This window comes from Amphibalanus amphitrite, unplaced genomic scaffold, assembly GCF_019059575.1.
Source record: "Amphibalanus amphitrite isolate SeventyFive unplaced genomic scaffold, NRLGWU_Aamphi_draft 001030F_arrow, whole genome shotgun sequence".
Classification (NCBI taxonomy): Eukaryota; Metazoa; Arthropoda; class Thecostraca; order Balanomorpha; family Balanidae; genus Amphibalanus; species Amphibalanus amphitrite.
Window position 1 is genome coordinate 99,746 of NW_024882524.1, and position 22,170 is coordinate 121,915.

The following is a 22,170-nucleotide window of genomic DNA, read 5'->3' on the forward strand; positions in this document are numbered from 1 at the left end:
CCGCCCGCCTGTTGTCCCGCTATGGCAGTCCTCGACGCTCGCCGTCCGCCACATGCAGTCCGTGCTGATTGTGGCTCCACTGCTTTGGTGGCTCCTACACAACCGTGAAAACGCTTTCAGAGCGTGCGGTGGCTGAACGCGGCACAATTGCGGTCCGACCTATTTACTCGGGCTCTGCATTTTTCTGCAACATTGCTGCACGCTCTCGGCCTCGCGGCCTTGACGAATGGTGTGTTGGAATACGGGCTGGCGTGTTGTGAAAACTGACGAGCTGCTGGAGAGCCATTGACACCCCATTGGCGCTGGAGGCCGCCCGTTTACACCGGTGTGCCAGCGCGCGGCGAAAACAAGTCATTTGAGGTAGGATAGTGCCGCGCACGGCGGATTCCCCACCGGTGCGGCACCGAATCGCGGGTCTGCCTCCAGTCGATGTGTTTGAGGATCGATGACAATACTACGGGGAGGCTATTGAAAGTCGGATCGAACGTTTGAAGTTAAGTAAACAGGTGGTGTGTATTGACAGGGTGGACTGACCGGACAGCGTCGTTCGATCTTTGGAAGCTGTTTACAACCAACAGAGAACCCTGCCCTGCCCATCGAGTGGACCTGATGTTCGCCGAAATAGCGCACTACGTTCGATTGACCCTCACTGAGTTTGATGGCACGGAGTTTCTGAATCAACTGGCGTCGATTGCAATGGCAAAAGCAGCAATCGCTCGCGGGATTGGGGCGGGACCGATTCGTCTTGCGTGATTGTCCTGGCAGGGGAGCTAATCTGGATCATTGTTACTAATGATACTATGTCGAGGATCTCAATAGCTAGATAGTGGATATCGACGAAGCATCCATAGTCTCAGCTTCATATTGCTGTCACAGTCAGGATCCCATCAATGCAATTACCGTGATGCTGTAGTCTGATATGAAGAGAAGACCAAACCATGATATCCCAGCGCTGTCGCCATCCTCCGCCCTCCACGGACGTCCACTTTGGCCACTCTGACCCGCGTGTGGACCACCCAATACCAGCTCCGTGCACAAAGAGTCACCCTGGGACGATCCGAGCGTCCGAGCCGTGCGTGAGCGTCCGTCCCGCCCCCCGGGTCCGTGATCCCAGCGTGGCACGCAGCAGGGAACTCGGTCAGCCGGTACATCACGCCGGGCTCATCATCGGGAAAACATTGGGGATCGTGGGATTGGAGTGCAATATATAGTATGGGGAGTCTGTGTTGAATGGTGGCGGCTGTGCTTGACGTGGCGATACAGACGGTATCGGTGACTCGATGCCAAGACTCGCCGGTGTGGTGCATCTGTTTTGGCATGTCAGCGTGTCACAGACTACAGACTACAGAGGGTCCCAAAGGGTTCCAAGGGCTGGCCACTTAGTCACGAGTGAGGAGAGAGCTGAGTTTCAATTGAAATTGATCTCGCGGTTGTAGACGAATGACCCATTGGCCGCTGCCCATGAGTCGGATATTGTCAGAACTGTTGCTAGTCTTCTGAAGAAATGTGACTTGACACTCTCTCTCTCCCAGCGCCACTCGGGATGACGCATATGCTTTGAGTCTGGTTGCTTAGCCGAAGAGTGACACCGGCTGGTAAGTCGGATCGCCGTTTTTATTCGTACGCACACGCTTTGTCAAACAACATGGTCGGTTCAAGACAACGGAATGGGCAGGAACCAGCTGATGCATTGAGATCTTGGTCAACCGAGGGCCGCTCAGTGGAGCCCGCTTGGACGGTGTGCGTGCCGCAGCGTGGCCGATTACCTGGCGGTTTCCTCATGACGCAACGCGGGCAAAACAATGCCCCGTGGGCCACAACAATGGCGGGCCGCAATCGGTGGAGGAGGGGAATGTGAGCGGTGAACCTCGCTTCGTGGCCCGAGGTGCACTGAGGCGCGGGCGAAATCTGAAGGGATTGTAGGCGACCAGCCGTGGGAGGTGCCCGCGGCCTGGAGATGCGACCTGCGACCTTTGGGTCAGATCGGGCGGCAGCGTGAGTGGATATACGCTTAGAAACGACACACAGCTAAACTGCTGTCCTGGGTTGCACAACATGTGTGTTGTGCTTGTGCAACATGTGTGTTTTTTCGTCTCTTTCGTCTACCAACAAGTGTAAATAAAAAACCCAAACTTCATTTTAAAACCAAAGGTGTAAAGTCGTCGTTGAAGCAGTAATCACAACCTGTGAAGTTTCACGCCCCGCCTCCTGATTGTTTCCCTCTCCCCATATCTGTCCAATCAACACCGGAACCTCGGCCGGCCGACACGGCCCCCTGTTTTCGAGGCCGCGTCGGAAGCTGTCGGGGTGCCCGTGGGAACTGCGGTGGCCGGCTGTAGGCCCCGGTCCGGTGTCGGGCACACACCCGTCGCACTGGTTCTGTTTGTCTCAGAGCCACTCGACCCTGAGACGGAGCAGGCACGGGCTGAACAGGGCCGGGGGCCGGAAGGACTGTGCTGGGGCCCAGGGAATACAAAGGGATGATCGTCCTCGGGCTGAACCCTTAGGACGTCCGACGGTTGGGGGCGAAAGGACATAAGTATGGACAGAGCTGGCCATAGCTAGGCCAGAACACAAGGGAGCAATGAGGAAGATTGTTCTTTGGTGCGTATTAGTCTCAGCCTTTGTTTCGGGCTTCGGCATTCGCTCACGTGTAGATTGTAGGTATTGTCCGCCAGCTGTATCATGGCTTCCAGGTATCTCACTCCAAGAGTAAAATCCCACAGTCGAGGGAGGCTCACACGCGTGAGGATAATGGAGTTCTGGTTCGTTTTCGACGCTGGATCGACGCACGTGTGCGGTGGACGTCTCTGCTCTCCGTGAGAGCGTGTCGGCCCCGCCCGTGCCTGTCCCGCTCACCGCCGGAGCTCAAAACCGTCCCGTTCCGTCTTTGGGTCGCGTCTAGTCGACTTCAGTGACCTCGATGTGTAGCATGTATGTTCGTATGGATATACTAAAGCATGGGGACGTGGCGACTCCACTATATGTATAACCTGCGATAGCACTTGCGTTAATGCAGTGATGTAGGGGAGCATTATCGGTGCGCTATCGCTTTGGTCTGTGGTTTATGGTCACCCTCGTCTATGGTTTTCTGTTTGGACAATTGTGTCAATAATTCGTCGTTCAATACCTACTGATTGACATACACTTTTTGCGATGGGCGTAGCTCAGCGTTATGCTCGCTTGGTGTCTCATTTGTCCATGTGCATTAGACTAGCATTACCAGATTACCTCGAGTGTTGGGTAACTGATCTGGCTCTCGGGGTCGTTTAATGTGTAATGCGACTGAGCGGCGTTCCCTCTGGATTAGGGCATCACTTCCTAACTTAGTCGCTTCCCGAGCCCGGTGGAACTGCTTTGATTACGGTGTTTGGAACTAAACTGAGCATAATAAGCATGTCGGGCCCGGCTCACCGTGGATAATGGCACTATGTGATTAGGCTGTGGGCCTGGGAATCCTGGCAAGCTTCGGAGAGCTCCAAACGCGGCCTCAAGCTGTTTGTCAGCGATGAGGTATACTGCTTGGTCTCTTCTTCCGCTGACAATTACTCGACGCGTTTCTGTTGAAATATTATGACACTGCAACTGTTTTCACTGCTGCTGCTCTGTGAGGTCGTTGTAGGTTTCAGCTCACCGTAGGCGCAAGCAGCCAGTGTGTGGCGCATCACTCGCATCCCGTTGCTCCGTGGGAGACATTTACGTGTGCTCGAACCGGGTTCTTGGGCGCCCGTCGCTCGACGACGATCCGGGCAATCATTCACTTCGGAGCGCGTGACGGCCGACGAACCCGGACCACAGCTGGGCGCGTGTGCGCGCTCCCGCGCCGTGTTATGTTTGGAGCGCTTCCACGGCTCGGACAGAGCGGAACGCTGGACGCTCCGGTGGCACGGGCACCGCCTCCTCACGAACGGTGCAGGTGGACCGGTGTTCCGCCTAGATACCGCACCCCACCCACCCCGCCAGCCGCCAACGCACGGATTTGGAACAGTCCGGCGCGGCTCGAGTTTCCTGGTGTACGTCTGTTCTCCGGCCCGATAGGCGCTAACGACGACTTCGACCGGTGTCGAATTGTGACACCTTGGGGCGCGCGTGTTTGTCCGATGGCTATCGGGCGCCGGGGGTCGTTTTCCTCGCCGATCAATGGAAGTGCAGTGGGTGATTGCATCTGAACATGGTGTATGGCAAGCCCAGATTGGCAGGTCCATGATGTTTTCGTGGGCTCCGTTCGCACCTCGGTGGGTTCGTGACAAAGCGTCGACAAACCTGTTCGACAGTATCAAAAATGTCATCTTATACAAATGCCAGTGGTATTGTCTTGCGATTATCTAGATATAGTTCCTTGACGCCTTTTTACGATGATTGCACTGGAATGCGGGTATTTCGCGGTTGACTTAAAAATCAAAGACCTTAGCTTGGCGATGTAAAGTCATGCAATCTTCTTTCGCGTTTTGTACTGTTCCGTGGAACCTGGGGTAAGAGGGCCGGGGCAGCCCCGCGGCTCTAGATAAAACGCCAGCTCCGCACCGCCGTTACTCAGAAATCAGAGTCAACAATGGATGTATCCGAAACCCGATCCGACTACCTGATCCGCATTGTTCGGAAGCTACAGCAGCTGCAACTTTCGGCATTTGTTGTGAGGCATTCAAGCAAAACAGCTTGCCTGCATCTTCCAACCCTTGCGATTCTTCACGTCGGGCATTGCAAAGCTGTGCAAAGCTGTCCGGGAAACAGTGTAACAACATCGACGTGTAAACTGTGGAGGTTACGGGGGACGTATTTTAGAAGGATATTAGACTGAGTTCGCGTCGCGTCTTCAACCTCATCATTCTGTCACCGCCTTTATCTCACTGGCTTCATTTTCGTCTACCTCCTGTCTACTTTGGAGATAATAAACCCTTTCCTCTCCTCTTCTCCTTTCTCTCCCTTCTCTCGCCTCCTCTCGGCCTCTCTCTCCCTTTTCCGTCACCCCGTATCGATCCTTGCTGACTATCTCGGCCGGCTCCAGTTTCGGGCTTATAGCTCCACGCCCTGTCATATCTCATTGGCCGCATAGCCCTCCGCCCCGGTGCCCCGCTCATATCCTGTCGCCGATATTACACAGGCGTGTGGACATACCGCGGGGTCGCCGGGTCCCTCCAGATATTAGATAGGATTGCATAGCAATTAGTGCGATTAATGAAGTGAATATAGAAGCAAGGGGTGAGGTGCAGTAGCTGCGACTAATGTTCGTCCCAGTGTTCATGCGTGGTTGTATTTCAGCCCGTAGTGGTATTGGTCATCCAGTAGTCTGTTGTGACTTCGTGTCTTTCTATAGTCTGTTGTGTGACCCTGTCTGTTTTGTGCTCTGCTTCTGACCATGGCTCTGTCTGCCTGCCTGTTCCAGGTGGTACTCAGTCAGACGGTGGTCAGCCGCCTGCCAGACGTGGTCCGCCTGGGCTCCGAGGCCGAGGCGGCCACAGATGAGATGCGCAGACTGCTCCTACTAGTGCTCGGATGTGCCGTACAGTGCAGCTGCAAACAGAAGGTGGTCGAGAACATCAAACTGATGGACTACGAGACGCAGCACGCCATCGTCGAGTGCATTCAGCAGGTCAGTCGGCCAGGGAGATTTAATGACGTCACAGGAGCGGACTCAGCAAACAGAGAGTTGCACAAAAAGGCTGGCTGGGTAGTGGGTAACCATGACGGTCGCGGTGGGTCGGGGCGACTGCGGCGAGCAAATCGGCCCTGAACTCGTCCGGAGCAGGCGGACAAACAACTCGGCATGGGGAGAGTCCGAGGTCGGAAGATGGAGACGTCCAAGGACTCTCTGGGTGTACTCTGGGTGTACTTAATGAATTGCACAAGTTGTGATGGGCTCATTGCACAGTTCTCATTCTGAGCACTAAATGCTAAGTACAGTCCTTGCATGATACCTTCTTATTAGGCCGCCTGTCTACCCTGATCCGTGCCGGCTGTCCGTCTTCCTCCCTCCCTCTCTACCACTCCCTCCCTCTGTGACATTACGCTCTGCCGGGGGTAATTTACGTGGCAATCTCCATCTGGGGGCCCCGTGGCGCAATGGAGGGCACTGGGCCACACCGCCTCTGACGCACGCGATCCACTAATGACCATTGCAGTGCCTGGTCCAGGCCCGAACTTGGTATGAAAAGGGAGGAGCTCGACCGCATCCCGTATTGCAGACCATATTCCCAGTGGGGCAGGCCTAGTGGAGATCGAACTACAACTCAGACGTTCATGCTGACGTTAGGGCTCCTTGGAGAGAAGTAAATTGCCGACCCGTAATCGGTGAGATTTCTGCTCTGGCCGGGGTAATTTATCTGCGGAACTGCAGTTTAAAACGATGTCAAGTATCTGGAAATGGTCCTAGTTGTGGCGATGTTAACTGACGGAATTTATGGGGTAGGTGATGATGAATGTGAGCCAGGAGGCCTCTGAATTATTATCGGAGTTATGCTGACTCTTCAACAGCATATGTTCTTCAGCAATGCCTACATCGTGTCAGTTTGGGAAGACAGTTTTGCAGATCAGCGCTGGGCCTCAATCAGCTAGCAAAAATAGCATTAGAGAACTCTGTGACAGCGGACGCTGAGTAAACTCTTCGGAACCGCTCAAAGACAAATCTCTCGGAAAACATAACACAGAAGACACTGTATTTAGACATCCTGCCATATCTGTCAATCGTTCCAAGACGCCTGCTCTATATCGCGGCCTCCACGCACCTCCGCCGCGTGTGCCCCTCTGTGGGCGCGCCGCGCGGTCCTGGGTGGTCCGGTCCAGGTCGGTCCGTTGGCCGACGGTCCTGTTTGTTCGCTGCTGCGCTCTCCGCTGTGCTTGTGTGCTCGTGTGCGAGCACGTCACGCGGATTAGAGGCCGATTGGTCTCGGTTGTCAGCCGTCACTCGCCGCTGGTCTGAGCTGCGCCGGCCTGGAGCGACGGCCGGGGAGGGGGCGGGGTGGATTCACACGGTCAGACCTCAGGGAGGGAGATGGGTGAACGAGGATTAGTTTTGGTCAATGGTGCAACAGTTACTCAGGGCGTATACAAATTTCTTGCTTTATTCTTTTTTTAAAACTTTTTACTTTTACGGGAATTTGCATTCATTTGTATTTCACCCTCAATCAGCTCGGTCTGTGCAGTGTAGATGGGGATCAACCGTTGCTGGACTACGCCATTTATGTTTTGGTGCTTTTTTCTCAGGCTTGTTTCGGTTATTAGCGGGATTCGTATTCGTTATTTTTGCTATTCCTACTACAGCACACCATAAATTCTAAATATAACTCAGTGCTGACCGTGCTCTAGCAAGCAGAACACCATACCAAAAAAGACCGAGTAGCTATAAAAAGTCGCGGTGTTGCGTCAGAAGCTGCCGTTGAGAGGTTTCGATCGGTGACATTATTGGCACCATCGCCTCTGAACGGTGACCGGCCCTACCTCCCTCAGTGCGCCGTGTCGTCTTGTAGATGAAGCCACTGACGATCAGTCTCTGTAGAGTCGATGCGCCGCCTGCCTCATATGAGCCTCCTGGCGACCCGCGGGCTGGTAACCTGATACGGTTGTCAACAGCTCAATTACGTGGTGACGTGGTGCGATGGCTCCCGTGCTGATATTTGATATAAGTGATTGGGATGGGCTCTTGCGCGATGCAGCGAATAGCTTGTTGCCGTGCGGCGTCGGGATAACGCTCTTGGATAAATTTGTAACCTTTTCTGAGGATCGTGATTCAATTTTGGTGATGTCCACTGATGACCTGGAGCTCCCTGGGGCGTTCGGACTCATTTTGGGGTGAGCTATAGGTCAGAGGCGTCACGGGAGCTGAGCTGACCAGTGAACTGACGCCATATACATGTATTGCTCTAGGGGCTGACAGGCCGGCTGGGCTTATTCCCCGACATTCCTGCTCCTTCTCTCTCTCTGCTCTCTGTTCTCTGCTCTCCCTCTCTCGCTCTCGCTCTCGCTCTCGCTCTCGCTCTCGCTCTCGCTCTCGCTCTCGCTCGCTCTCTCTCTCTCTCTCTCTCTCTCTCTCTCTCTCTCTCTCTCTCTCTCTCTCTCTCTCTCTCTCTCTCCCTCTCGCTTTCGCTCTCTCGCTCTCTCTGCCTCTCTCTCGGTTTCCCTCTCTCTTTCTCTCTCTCTAATCTGACCATTACTACATTTATGACAATACCGTATCCTTGTGGGCTCCCTGTGCCTTACAGATACAATTCCGTTTGACTTATTCCCCCATAGACTCGCCTAGTGAATCTAAGTATGTGGAGTTCTCTACGTCATACTTCTTTCTGCGGTCTCTGTCGGCGCCCCGGCTCCCTCTCCTGCCATGCCTGTCGGCGCTCATGCTCCCCTTTTGCGGTGTCTGTCGGCGCCCCTGCTCCCCTCTTGCCGTGCCTGGCGGCGCCCGTGGCCCACATCCCGTTCGCCGAGCTGTGTAAGCCGTGTTGACAGCCCCGGGGGCGTTGTCCTGTAATGTGATGGGCGCGGTGTATGTCGACTCGTGCGTGAATGGCGCAGATGTCTGGCACACTCCCCGCCCTCCCCAGTCTTCCGGTGTAGGTAGAGAGCAGGGTTTTAGCAGAAAGGAGTATGTAAACGTGCTCGCTGGGCGATTGGTGGTAGTTTGATTTGTCACAATCTAAATAACAAGGCACACTCTTTTTCTCTGTTGAATGTTGCAGTGAATTGACGCATGCCAACGCTGGACAATGTATTGCCATCATCTTGGGAAGTATTTGCCTTACTTGCTTGGTGTTTTTTTTTCTCGGTTCGTCTCTCACCGCCAACTGCCGTACGGATAGCGTGCTCCTGCAAACCAGAGCGTGATCTGAGGCCATTTGTTTGCCCTCCTCCGGCGGCCGGTATCGATTCGTGTGTTTACGCTGTCCTGGTACACCTTCGGGGGCCTGCTTCCGTACATTGACGCACAATGTGGCGCCCAGGGGAGCGTATCGGTCACCAGCGTAATCAGGGGTGAGGACAGGCTCAATGTTGTTTCCATTTAGAGGCTGTTGGGTCGCTGACAGGTGGCTTGCGACGGAGGAAATGGATTTGATGTGATTAGAATTAATTCAGCGGCGTTGCCGCGTTTCTTTGTGCACTTTTTCGAAGAAAAAATGGACCAGTTTCAAGGCGATTCTTGCTGTGATATCGACATCTGATGGGCCTTTTTTGAATAAAAACAAAAATCCTATGTAGACATGTAAACGCACAATTCAATGGTCGCCGTGTAACTGTTACCTGACCAAGCAAAACGACTTTGATAGTCGATATTTACACTCTCAATGCCTGTCCTGTCCACAGTTGTCTTTCCAGATGTGATACGATCATGTGATACGATCACTGTCGTTATACATTAAAAAACAAAAAATGCACAAACAATTTCAGACAATGTGTATAACGGTTAATTATAATACGGTAGGCCCTACCATTGCCTCGTAATACGCAGTCTGATAAAAAGTCTGGCTTACGCTCATAATCACGATCAAAATGAAAGCACAATCGCGCCCTTCGTATTTTCAATCGTGAGTTATTGCGAAAACCTAATTATTATCCATGCTATTTTCATACGGTCCACTTCTTCACTTGAGGACTCGGTCTTGTAACTCTCAGTCGTATGCATTATACGTGTTTGCGAGTAATGCGTTTGCCTATGCATAGCATAAAAACTAGCCATATTAGAATGAGCACACTAACTGGAATAACCATTCGACCAGTAGAGTAGCTAAGAAAGTGAGCAGACCCGGACGGTGGCGTCTGTCAGGGTCCGCCTCCTTCCCCATCCCTCCAGTACCGGACACCCGTGTTCTCACGCCATCACGGGCATCGCTCATTGAAAGGTCCGTAAAGCGTCGGGACGGCACCCCATTAGTGCCGGACGCCACCCCATTATCGTGATTAGCTCCACTTGAGCGGCACGCTGTTCTCAGCGGCAGATCTGAAGGTGAGCCCCAGCAGTCATTCGTGGTATTGGTTTCATGGGCTGTTACAGGACGGACATTGTTATGTCTGTCACAATATGCCGTAAAAGTAGTGTTGTTTGCTGGCCGGTTTCCATCATTCTAATCCGGGTCTCGTAAACCAAGCTGAATATGCATTCATTCCTTTAGTCTGCGGACAAGGGAAATGACCATTTCCGGTTCAAAATGGGGTAAATATCGGTCAAATTATGCTCGAGGGAGTTACGGTTTTCAACTCGATCCATTTATACGGCTCGATCCAACTCGATCCATTGTGTTGTGTCCCGCGTTGGTTCTGATGGGAATTTCATCGATAACAAATCTGCTACTGAGCTGATGGCTTAGCTGAATTGATAACTAATCAAGCTTCATTAATTATTAATATACGTATATCGTTCGTCAATTACGGCGGTAAGATTGCATTACTAATAACAGTTTGCACAGGCACATTTGATTTAGCTTGATTGAGACAGTCACGTTCACGAATCATTTACGAGGTCTGAAATCTGACTCTGAAGCGTTTTGGTTATCGTGGCGCTCTCGTCGGCCACGCCCTTCTCTGACCGTGCTGACCACGCAGCCTCGGTACGTCACGAGGCCTTCATCCGGGACCGACACTTCGTCCGGCATCCGGCAATCCCTTAGCCCTGGACACCGCGACTGGGCGGAGCCGCTGTGCGTACCCGCAGCCAGGGGCGGAGCTTCCTATACAGTTGGTGGGGCGGCTGCCCCACCAACTTGCCATTTTGCCCCACCAATAAGAGTTGTGCCCCACCAACTTCAGCTCATTTGTAGGACTTTGTGGCGTTGCAAATCAATTGATGAGCCTTTGAATGTCTTTTCGATGCTAATGATTATCACTGTAATGACAGGAATAGTTTCAGCCTAGCATTTTATTCGACTTGACAGTCGGGCCTTGCTGTTATGATGACTTTTTGCCCCACCAACTTTCCTGGAAAAGCTCGACCCATGTCCGCAGCTGGACCTTCTGAGGCTATGCACCCGGCAGATCCTCTGAGGCGAATGTAACTTTGCTAGGCCCGTCTTACGCACTACGCACACTCACTATGTACGATGCTAGATCTCGGGGCGCTTGGAAGATATCTGCAACTGAGCTAAACCGCTGCCGTCCCCGTGAAGGACCCGCCGAGACCTGTACTTCCAGCTGTCTAACCCGCCCCGTTCTCCGACAGGTGACGGACAACCCGGAGACGGTGTGGACACAGGAGTGGAGCGACCAGCAGGCAGCCTCTGCCGACGACGACCCGCACCTCCAGCTGCTGGTGGGCCACGTGCGACGACTGGTGCGGGAGAGAGACGACCTGAACATGGTGAGGGAGAGGACCGTGGGGGACGGGGGAGGGAAAACCTCAACATGGTGAGTGGGGGGGGGGGGGAGGCACGACCTCAACATGGTAAGAGAGGGACCGTGGGTGGTATACGGGATGGGGAAGTGGTTGCGACTGAGACATGGGGTGGGTAAAAGATAAAATGGATAAATATAGACAGTTCATGTGGGAATTTCCGAAGTTTTTTTTCCTGGGATGTCGTTTTATCGCTGTGATCTAATGCCACATACCTATAACTTTTTACTGGTTTATGTATGTACCGAAGCTTTGTTACAGTTAGATGCTTAGAAGACTTGACATTTACTATATGATAACGATGCCGCGGTCCTGCTTAGACCAGATGATACACATGACTTAACAGAAAAAAAAACTTATGATGTATTCTTCTTCCCGTTTTGGGCTACATTTCTGCTCTTGTCCGTAATATGTTGTTCATCAAGATTGCACAGATGTCTGTAGCCTGTTTCTATCGTCCATTAAGACCGAAACAACTATTTTTAAGATCAAACACGTTGACGGAACATAAGTCGCTGTCTTGTAAATTGCTTGTTACATAAATTTGTCGTATTTTCTTGTCTCGCTAGGTGATGATTCTTTCATTTAATCTAACAGTTCAGTGTTAAGCCGAGTGCTTCCTCTACATTCCGTGACCGGCTGTGATGTTTTCTGACGGTACGTGATGTATCGTGAGGGCTCGTGACACGTCACGGCCGACCGGCTGCCCTGACCTTCGCCGTTCGCATCACGCTACCGCGTTCTGAGACAGTATAGGTAATGGTCACTGCCGTATGGTGACCATCCTCACTCGACGGTTTCTCGGTACGGTTTAGCGTACCGGCTATAGTTAGATGATGGTTAGTGGTCATCCACCGTAGCGAAGTTCACGGAGGTGCAGGGTAGTGGCACCATCCGGGCTGCCTTGTTTGCATGTTTACTGTAGACGCGGACTTAGAATATACTTGATGTATTCATTTGCTGAACAGCTTTATTTGGTCGCTGTTGTAAGCCAAAGAGAAGAACGTGAGAAAAGAAGATTACGGGATCAATCTGAATGGACCGTTGCAAAGTAATTCACTGTAATTCGTGAGAATGCCGGTTTTCAGTTGGCTACTAGGAAGCTCGAGAACCACAAATCTTCACAAATACATCTCGTAATTCGCCTAACCCTTGCTTGTCGCGTGCGAACTAGAAGTACCTACGTACCTAGTTCCAGCATGTCAGCTCCCGTTATCATTATAGGTCACTCCAGACATGCTGAATGGAGATTCGTGCCGGTATTACATGACGAGCAGATTCTAATCGCCTCACAATTGACTGCCGATCAGATATGATAGTAATCCTGGGAGGTATCAAAAAGCTGCTTTTGTTTTCATGGCCTATATTACTTATCATTATTTTTGGAAGTGCACGCGGTGTGCGTTTTGGAATGACTTGCTTTTTTATCATAGCTGCAAACCAGCCGCACACATCTCCGAGCATGTTTTCCACCGCACTGGAGCTCCGTTAGACGGCGGCTGAGCTCTTGTAATAACGTCTCGTCGCCGAGCCACCAGCTCTATTTGGTAGAAAGGGACCAGGGACCCAGAGACCATCCAATTCCAGTGTGTGCGCCCTGTGGCGTGCCAATGACCGGAGGGGGATATGGTAGTGACACCAGAGGCCGCAGGGATGACGGAGGATACTTTTCAATCCGTCGTAGGGGAAGAAGCGTTGGGAGCGCCAACAGTGCTGGAAATGGAGGAAATGGTGGCGTTTGTTCATTCTGCATTCTGGTGCGGTTTTGTTGATTCGCTTTACTCAGTTTTCAGAGCACGTGGCGCCGAATGAAGAAGCTGTCGTTCTCCGAACTTTTTTCTGCCAGCATTTGGTGACAACGGCGCTGTCGCGACCGAATTTAGATTCCCTGTCGATCCTCGAAATTCCATCCGTCTCAATCTATTTGCGAAGCCAGGCTGGTTTCAAATGAGGTGCCGAGGTGAGGGGTCGCTGCGCTGCAGGTCTCAAATTACGCCGAGCAGCCTGCTTGCTCATGGACGGGCACAATCATCCACCTCACACCCGTAAATTATGCATAATACAGGATAAACGCCATTTGGCTTTATTTGATGGGCCAACATCATGTTATATGAGGTCACGAAGTGCAGCAGCCCGCGAATATTGTGTATGCCGAGCGAATTGAGCCTTTTCGAGAGTGGGGACGATAAAGCTTGGCGGAAGATTGGCGCTGCTTTTGCAACTGCTGCAAGCAAGGAACCGGGTGCATTTGAGTGGGTGGGAAATTGGAAGCCGGTACATGTGGATAATACGATCTAACGGTGTTTTGATTGTGTAATGTCTGGGATATCCAACAATAACGCCAAAGATGGCTGAGACAGACGAGACTGCTCCAGCTTCTATACCAAAAACACCTCACGAACGTATAGTCGACGTGCCCGGGACCCAAATTTGTTGGTAAAATCATGTGTGAGACTTGCAGACGCTCGTCACCTTATTCCCTGTGGCTGTCCTGTGCCGATCAGACACCTACCCGCAGCGTGTAACCCGCCCCCCGTGCCGTTCTGCAGCGTCTGGTGGAGCTGGTGCTGCAGGAGCACCTCTCTGAGCGGGGCCCCAGCCGGCCACCGGACAGCCCCGGCCAGCCCCGGTGTCGCCAGGGCTCCGGCCAGCCGGCCACCCACCTGCAGGTCGAGCTGGCAGACTGCAAGGCCAAACTGCGCAAGGTCAAACAGGAGCTGTGAGTACCAATACCTACCTACCCGCCGGCGGCGGTGTCCCCGTTTGACGCCTGGGCTTTGTGCGCGACAAGAGGAAAAGAGAATAGCCAAATCAGCACAAAAAGAACAGGGCTTGTAAGAAGGTGCTTTTATAAATCGCGCTTGCTTCTACGATGTTTTTTCGTACTCACGGAACCGGTCTAACGCGTAGATAATGACCGAGCTCTAAAACGAGTGAGAGATTGTTTACCTTTCTGGAGATGAGTTGAACGGTGGACGAGGAAGTTATGCGCCGGCTAAACATTCCGCAGGCTTCCGAGAATGTTTCCATAGCGTCAACACTTTCGGGGAAGAATGAAGGCTTTGTTTTCTTAGAGTGACTGGGCCTCTGCAAAGGTCTAACATACGGAACATCAATTCTGGCTTCACGTAAAGTCTAATTTACATTTTTTATTATAGCGAGCCTGTGCTGGTGCAATCAACATGACCAAATACTTACCTAATGTTTCGATAATATTCTTGTTTTCGCTAATTTGCATCAGGTGACAGCACAAATCTGCTCTTTCTGCGTCGATTGAACTTGCTAAGCCTGAGCACTAAACGGATCACTAATCACTATCAGTTTTCACTATCGACCGGCCCAACCCTGGCCATAAACTTATCTCTGTAGTTTCCGGTCCGCTCTGAACACCCCTTTATCTCCGCCGTTCCTGCGAACTGGCCGAAGCGGGCGTTTTTCGCCGTGGGCGCCACGAACCTCTCACGACCTCCGTGTATCTGCGTTTAATCTGCGGTGTGCGGTCGGGGCGTGACGCTATTGATAACCACGCTCCGCCGCTGGCTCGTGAGGATCACGCGCTCCGGTTCGACCCAGTATCAATCCGTTCCGCATATGCCGGCTGTATAATATATCCCGGTCAGTCGAGTACCAGGAGGTTTACGGCTGGCTCTGCGGCGGGGTTAGCGTCAGGATGCTGACGTCATGAGCCGAGGAACCGGTCGTGTCACTCGTGACTGGAGCGACCTGCGGCTGACCCGGCAGGAAGTGGGCGGGCTCGCAGGCCGTACCGCCGCTGCGCTAGATTCATACAGTAGACCACAGCGTTTACCGGACGCCGGTGACCGGGACTGGCATATAACTGCATGGGGTTTCCCATGCCCATACGATGGACTGACAGTCTTAGGGCATTCCTCGAAACCTTCGCCATTCAGTGAGCTGGACGAACTGTTTATGATCAGTTTTTACCCAGCTCGTATTCGCCTATTTCGAGGCTGTGAAGGCGGCTTTTATCGTTGGAGTTGACAGAATTTTATATTATTCCTCCGTTATACTGACAGAATAACACACAGTCGTGCACTGTGGCGTGAGACGAACTGCACGCTTTGGGTAGGGCCAGCGCGGCGGCTGTTAGTGGTCCTGAATATATGGTCTGCCCGTGGTCTTGAACCCGTGGTCCCTGGCCCCTGGTCATTGGTCTCGAAGGTAAGCTACGCTCTGCGGACAGTGACCCACGTTCGGCGGTTTATGTGGTGGCGCCCTTTGTCTATTGTCCCTGGTCAGTGGTCAGCGCTGCACTGCACAGTGATGCAAATGGGGTTCACGAGTGGCCATAAATACCGAAAAGGCCCAAATTTCAAATTCACCTAATCGAATAAATCGTAATATGGTCAGTCAGGCAAATGTTTGGGGTGTCTGAAAAAACATGATTTTCATGTTTTTGTCAAAACCGGCCTCGTGTATGATTGTCAGAAGTCGTAACATTTTCTATGTCGTAAAATGACTGTCAGATACTCGCAACTTCAAACGCCGACAGCGTGCGTCCATTTCATACGAATGACAAAAATTATACATGGCAATGATCCCCAAGGTCTGCTGCTTCTAATGCAGGGTCACAAAAAGCTGTATCTCTTTTGGTTTGGCGTTGATCTAACTATTTGTCATCATGATCCAATCGCAGTTTTTTACTAAGAAATATTTGCTTTCGTTTCACCTAAAGCAGTTTATACAGTGTGTGCCCGTTAGTGCACCATACCATAGCATTCCCTAATCATTTCTGAGCCGCACTGTGAAAGAATGAAGGCGCTAGCACAGGGCTGACCGGCGCTACTAAAGTTTTCGTCCGTTGCGGTCGGGTGCCGCGGCGCGGTGGGCAGCCCGGGCGGCCGCGCCGCGGGCGGGCGGCCTCAGCGGGGGTTCGTTGGTGCATCCCTCTGCTGTTCCTAAACGAAGTGTCCTAGCGCCTCGCGACAAAAACTAACGGATTGCTCTTGACAAGATCTCGCGAGTGAGCATATTACTTTTGACTTAAGGTCAATATTTGACCTACTTATAGCAGTTCAAAGTTAAACGTCTGTCGAAATTGCGATCCGCGGTGAAAGCAATCCGCCCCGAACGCCACACCCCACCGCGCCGGACAAAAACTTCAATAGCGCCGGTCTGCCCTGTGCTAGCGCCTTAATTTTTTCACGGTGTGACTCAGAAATGGTTAGGGAATGATATGGTATGATGCACTAACGGGCACACATTGTGTAAACTGCTGTAGGTGAAACGAAAGCAAATATTTCTTAGTAAAAAACTGCGATTGCAACATGATGACAAATGATTAGATCACCGTCAAACCAAAAAAGATGCGGCTTTTTGTGACCCGGCATGAGAGGCAGCAGGTTTTAGGGATCATTGCCATGTATAATTTTGTCATTTGTATGAAATGAACGCACGCTAGCGGCGTTTGAAGTTGCGAGTATCTGACAGTCATTTTACGACATAGAAAATGTCACGACTTCTGACAATCATACACGAGACCGGTTTTGACACAAATATGAAAACTATGTGATTTCAGATGCGCCAAACATTTCTTTGATTAGCCATATAGAGGTTTACTCGGTTTGGTAAACTTGACTTTTTGGTATTTATGGCCACTCGTGAACCCCATTTGCATCACTGTGCACTGTATGTGGTCAGATAGCTGCTGCTAAGTTTCGTCTTTGGGTGCCTGTGGCACAGGGACCGTCACTCGCAAACACGAACACAGGGTTTTCTCTTTGTTCCGTTGAGTACAAAGCAGGCTGCAACTCCGAATGTCTCGACATACTGAAGGACCTTGGGTCGTCTTGTTGTATCTCACCTTAGAAGGAATCGTCTGACCCCTGACCTGTCTCACCCCTAACACTGAGTCCCATCAGATGCTACCCGGGGCTTCCTGTGACATATTCTCGCCATATCGTCCTTTCCCGTCTGGCCCCCACCACCCCAGTCTCGTCACCGACCTTCGACGCACTCCGGCACGCTCATTTTCCACCGAGCCCCAGTCGACGCATGCGGGTGACCCCGGCGCACCCGCAGGGCACGCGAGGTCACCGGGCCGTGACCCCGGGCTGACCGCGTGACCCGACGGACGGACAGCGGGCGCGCCCCAGATCTCATTTTGACCGCCGTGGACCTCCTTGGCTTGGAGCTTGAGTGCCGGACGTGTGGTGACTCTGTCTTCCGGGCACAGTGGAGGAACGGACGGTCGCCGGACCCTGATAGGCAGCGAATCCACTGGTGACTGCAGGTGACCCGGCGGTGACCCGGCGGTGACCCGGCGGTAACCCAGTGGCGACGGCGACGGCCGGTGATGGCTCGTCCCGGCTAAAGACGGACGCTATTTGACCGTCAGAAATGGGACACCACCGCGCATGACGTGACCCATTGCCTTACCGTGCATGGTCGGTGTTCCTCCTTTGGCGGCGATGCTCTGTGGCCACAGTCCGGATATTGAGAGATCCGCTGTATCTGGGCCGACCGGCATGCATAATAGCTCAGCTCAGTGATGGATCAGCTGGTTCGCGACTGGCACCCCATGTGGTTAGCTAGGCCTCACCGGTTGTGTATTGTGTAGTGCTAACTGCTACCCGTATACATGGATGCGTAAGAGGCTGATGCTGAACTAAGCTCCATTGCGATCAAGCGCGATCATTTGCCTGTTAATCGTACACACATATTACTTATTTCGACCATACATCCGCCAGCATCGTTTCTGAGGGCCATCTTTCGTCAGTTCCCGGGCCACCAGCTCCATGGCACAACTGCATCAGCTTGCGGTCGGTGAGGGCTGAAACTGTCTGGTATGCCGTGATCTACCGCCCCGCCGACCGCTAAGGAAAATCAATGTCCCGCTGTAAATCAAGCGCCCGTCGGAGCGCCTTAGTTGAGCCCGGCGGTGGGCCGCTGGCATGGGAGGAGTCATGAGAGTCGTAGGGTCGGACTCTGGGGCTGTGTGAGGTATAGAAGGGTGAACGGGAGGCTGCGCCCGATCGCGGGTTAGCGTTGAATTGGAGCGGAAAGCGCTGAGGAGCCTCAGCAGCTCGTAAACAGGGCCGCCATCAGAGTATATTTGTCGGAATCTAGAGCAAAGCCCGAGTCCATTCCGTGAGTCCAGAGCAGCATGAGGAAGCGACCGGGAAGGGTTCGGACTTCGGAATGTGTCCTATGGCCTGCGGCGAAGACGGCCACAAAAACCGAATGGAAATGAGTCGAGATGTAATGACGCGGCCGCGCGGCGCCCGTTTGACGCTTTTTGTGCGCCGTTGTAGCGGCGCACGCGCACGGCATTGGTTCATGTGTAATGTGTATTGGGGCGCGCATCGGGCTTGTTTAGTTCTATGTACGGCCATGTGATTGGGAAGTGGTAGAGGGCTTGTGATGGGTTATTTTCTACGCAGTCTGGGTCATTGTGCACTGTTCAAGTCGAATTTGGGACGAGTATCATTAGTCGGTCAACAGTGGCTTGATACACACCAAGTACCGATGGTTTCGTGGTGTTGGTTTGGGTCTCACTGAAGGTCTCCTTCAGGGCTATGGCGCACGACAGTCGCTCACGGGGACCTCGGCGCCGGCTGAGCGGTGAGCTGGTGGTGTCGTTGACTCTACGAGCGAACAGCCGAGCGCTGGGAACATACAAACATACGCTGACGCACACACATACACACAGACCGGCGGCCACGGCTAATTGTTTGTAACTGCTCCATTGTTCTTCGGGACCGAACTGCGCGTCTCAGGTGGTCGGTCACGAACGACGGCTCCCGCCCCGGGGCGGCCGGTGCGGGCCGAATCGAGGTGCGATTCCAGTGTCTGGCTGTGGGATGGACGTTCGATATTGAGATCGGCAAATACCGCTGACGAATATTTTGTTGATGGATTTAGGATGAGCTGGGCTGGACATATGCTACCAAGACGGGAACCCCTTTTTCTTATGGCGAAAAAAAAACACCCAGAAAGGCCTAATGCGTGTCAAGTGCATGTCGGAGGTCGTCTGTAGGCAGTAAATATAAGGTGCAACTTATAGCGTCTAACGAGCTTACGCTATAGGTGTACGAAACCCAGGTGACACTTCCTCATTTGACACCCGCTTCTCTGCGTGTTTGCAGTGAGGAGAAGACGGAGCAGCTGCTGGAGCTTCGTGAGGAGCTGGAGACGAACAAGCAGACGCTGAGCAAGCTGCGAGCGGAGGTCAGTAGCGAGCGCCGCATCCCCTACCCCACCACTCACCAGTGTCGTTATCTTGGACACGACTCGCCAACCACGCTTCCTTGACACTCTGGAAAATGAAATGAGGGTTAATATCGCGCATGTCAATTGTCAATGTTTACGGGAGGTGCCCGCAAGACGCGAATTGAAATTGAGGCTTGGGAGCACACTGAGCAATGCATCAAACACACTTCCTTTGCAATGCCAGTTTTCGGAGTCAGTTTACGTCTTATTCGCCAATATTTTACGTAAATTGCCAATTATCGACGCATTTAAAATGGTCCAGTTACCAAACCGTTTTGTGGAACAATTTAACTGGTCTTCTTTTGTCAACTTCATGGTGTATGATGTCGTCATTAAAACGTTCGTTCCGGAAGGTGCGAAAACGTTCTTCCTTCATGCCGACCCCCGTACCTATTTGTTATAACTGCATGACGTGCAAATTGCCCAATAATAGCCGGTTATTGTGTTGGATGAGTCTGACACGGAAACTTTGCAAGGGACTGAAATAATAACCTGGGTTCGGTACCAACCTCTAACTTTCTTGACATGTGCGCTACACTTACCTACCTCCCTGCGATTTGTGGTTAGTTGGATCACTAAATAGACCTCTGTACTAACATATGACCGGGCTGGAGCTGTTATTGTACGCAAGATTGAGCTGCGGCCTCGGCGTTGGGTCTCACTCCATGATGAATGGTGGCTTTTGCATTGGTTCATAGCAATACATGTAAGCCCTGCATGAATGAACCATGTAATTTAATCTTGTTGGCAGAATTGTTGCGGTTTGCCTATGACCTGGCCCATAACCTGACCTATGATCTGACCTATGATCTGACCTTTGACCTGACCCGCACCCCCGCAGAACCTGGAGCTGGTGCAGGACGCCCGCGCGGCCAAGGCGTACCGGGACGAGCTGGACATTGTTCAGGAGCGCGCCAACAAGGTGGATAAGCTGGAGGCCGAGCTACAGCGCTACCGGGACCGGATGAGCGACATCGAGTTCTATCGCTCACGGGTGGACGAGCTGCGGGAAGACAACAGGTGAGGACGGCAGGAGCGGTCCGGGTCAGAGGGGGGCTCAGAGGAGCCGAACTGCGGCTCATAGACAGCCTGTAGCCGGTGGATACCGACACTGAGTATTCAGCGTAGCTTGGGTCATAGACCCCTTTAAACATGGACTGTGCACTGGCTTGGCCTAATCGACATTTGAGGCAAAATTTTGCCTCCTATGTAAACAATGAATCTAGCATTACATTCGATTCGGTGCTTTTTGTTGCGCTTTAGATAATTCATAATCACAATAGCTTTAAAAGAAACGCAACTAACTTATTCTAAGGGACATGGCCAACGGAGAGGTCAGGGCGAGGGGGGCGACCCCTGCACTTTAATGATCGGGGATCGACTCCCGCATAAAGTTGCGCTGTCCTCGAAACTTGACGCTTAGTTAAACACCCCACCTTTCAAACGAAAACTATTAAAAAATGCTGCGAGTAGTTTATTTTGTATTGTGCAAAAATACACATGCATGCCTTCCTATTTACTTCTCTCAGTAGTTTCCCACCCAATTCTGACCCGAAGTCTGAATGCACCTGAGAACCTGAGATCAGGTTCCGGAGAACGTAGGCGTTCAAATGATCACTCATTTCGATCCAGTCAGCTTTCGGATCTTGTCGGAATCCGAGTTTCTTCGACCAGCGCGTCCCTGTGCTTGCTTTGGCCTCTTTTCGGCGTGTGCTAGGCTGTTCAGGTCCTTGGCATGATTGGAGACGCAAGCGTTGAACAGCGCCCCCGCCATGGTGGGCAAGATGAGTTTGCTGAGTTTGTGACCAGCCGCGCACTCCAGCTGGGAGCCTTCTTTTTCTTCCAAGAGGTTCAGCGAGATCTCCTTAAACACTCTCCTGGGGTTTGTGCACCCAAACAAAATGGCGCGGGTTTTAGCCTCAACTCTCAGGGACCTGAAGATGGAGCATATGTCCTCAGTGATTTTGAGACAAGTGGCAGATGGCTGGAGCAGCTTTCCCCGGTTCAGCAGGTCTGTGAATGTAGCGGCAGCCTCCTGCTCCTCAGCTCCGCTGACTGCTATTTTCACAGAAATTTTGCGATGGCCATCCGCGAGAAGGTCACGACAAGGGTTGCATTTGTGCTTCTTCTGCACAGCGTGGGCCAAGTAGCCGGCCATGTGAAACACCGCGTCCTTGCCTTCTTCTGGTCCTTCCTCAGCGGGGAGAGACTCCGCAGCGATCTGTGTTAGCTCTGTTGCCACACGGTGGTCGTTCTCCTCTCGCTGCTGAGTAACGAGCCGCATATCTACCGCTACTTCATCCGGAGTGTACCCAGACAGCCACAGCAGGCTCTTGGCACGGATGATAGCCTCGCCTTCTGTAAACTGGCGCGGGCTGGCCCAGAAGTTGCCACCGGCAAGTTTTCTGAGGTGGCCGAAGTGACCCTCTATGCGGTCCGACTGTATCTTACCTAGCAAGACGTACTCTAAATCACACTCCTGCAGCAGGTACTTTGACAGGCCCACCAGGCCTCTGCATGTCAGGACGAGACCCCGAAGAGTGTCAGAGGAGATTTTTGCTGTTCCCGGTTGTCGATCCCAGTCCTCCATCAGAGCGCCAAACTTCTCCAGGTACTTCAGACCGTCT

The 22,170-nt window shown here is 52.4% G+C and overlaps 1 protein-coding gene across 1 annotated transcript in view; it reads left to right on the plus strand.

Moving 5' to 3' along the window:
• The window catches only part of LOC122369379 (girdin-like), a 114,718-nt gene that overhangs the window by 69,197 nt on the left and 23,351 nt on the right, over window positions 1–22,170 (plus strand). Inside the window, exons 4-8 of the mRNA XM_043344084.1 lie at window positions 5,384–5,590; window positions 11,141–11,278; window positions 13,861–14,030; window positions 19,420–19,501; window positions 20,385–20,563. Coding sequence (XP_043200019.1) covers window positions 5,384–5,590; window positions 11,141–11,278; window positions 13,861–14,030; window positions 19,420–19,501; window positions 20,385–20,563 — 776 coding nt within the window. The remainder of the gene's footprint in view (window positions 1–5,383; window positions 5,591–11,140; window positions 11,279–13,860; window positions 14,031–19,419; window positions 19,502–20,384; window positions 20,564–22,170) is intronic.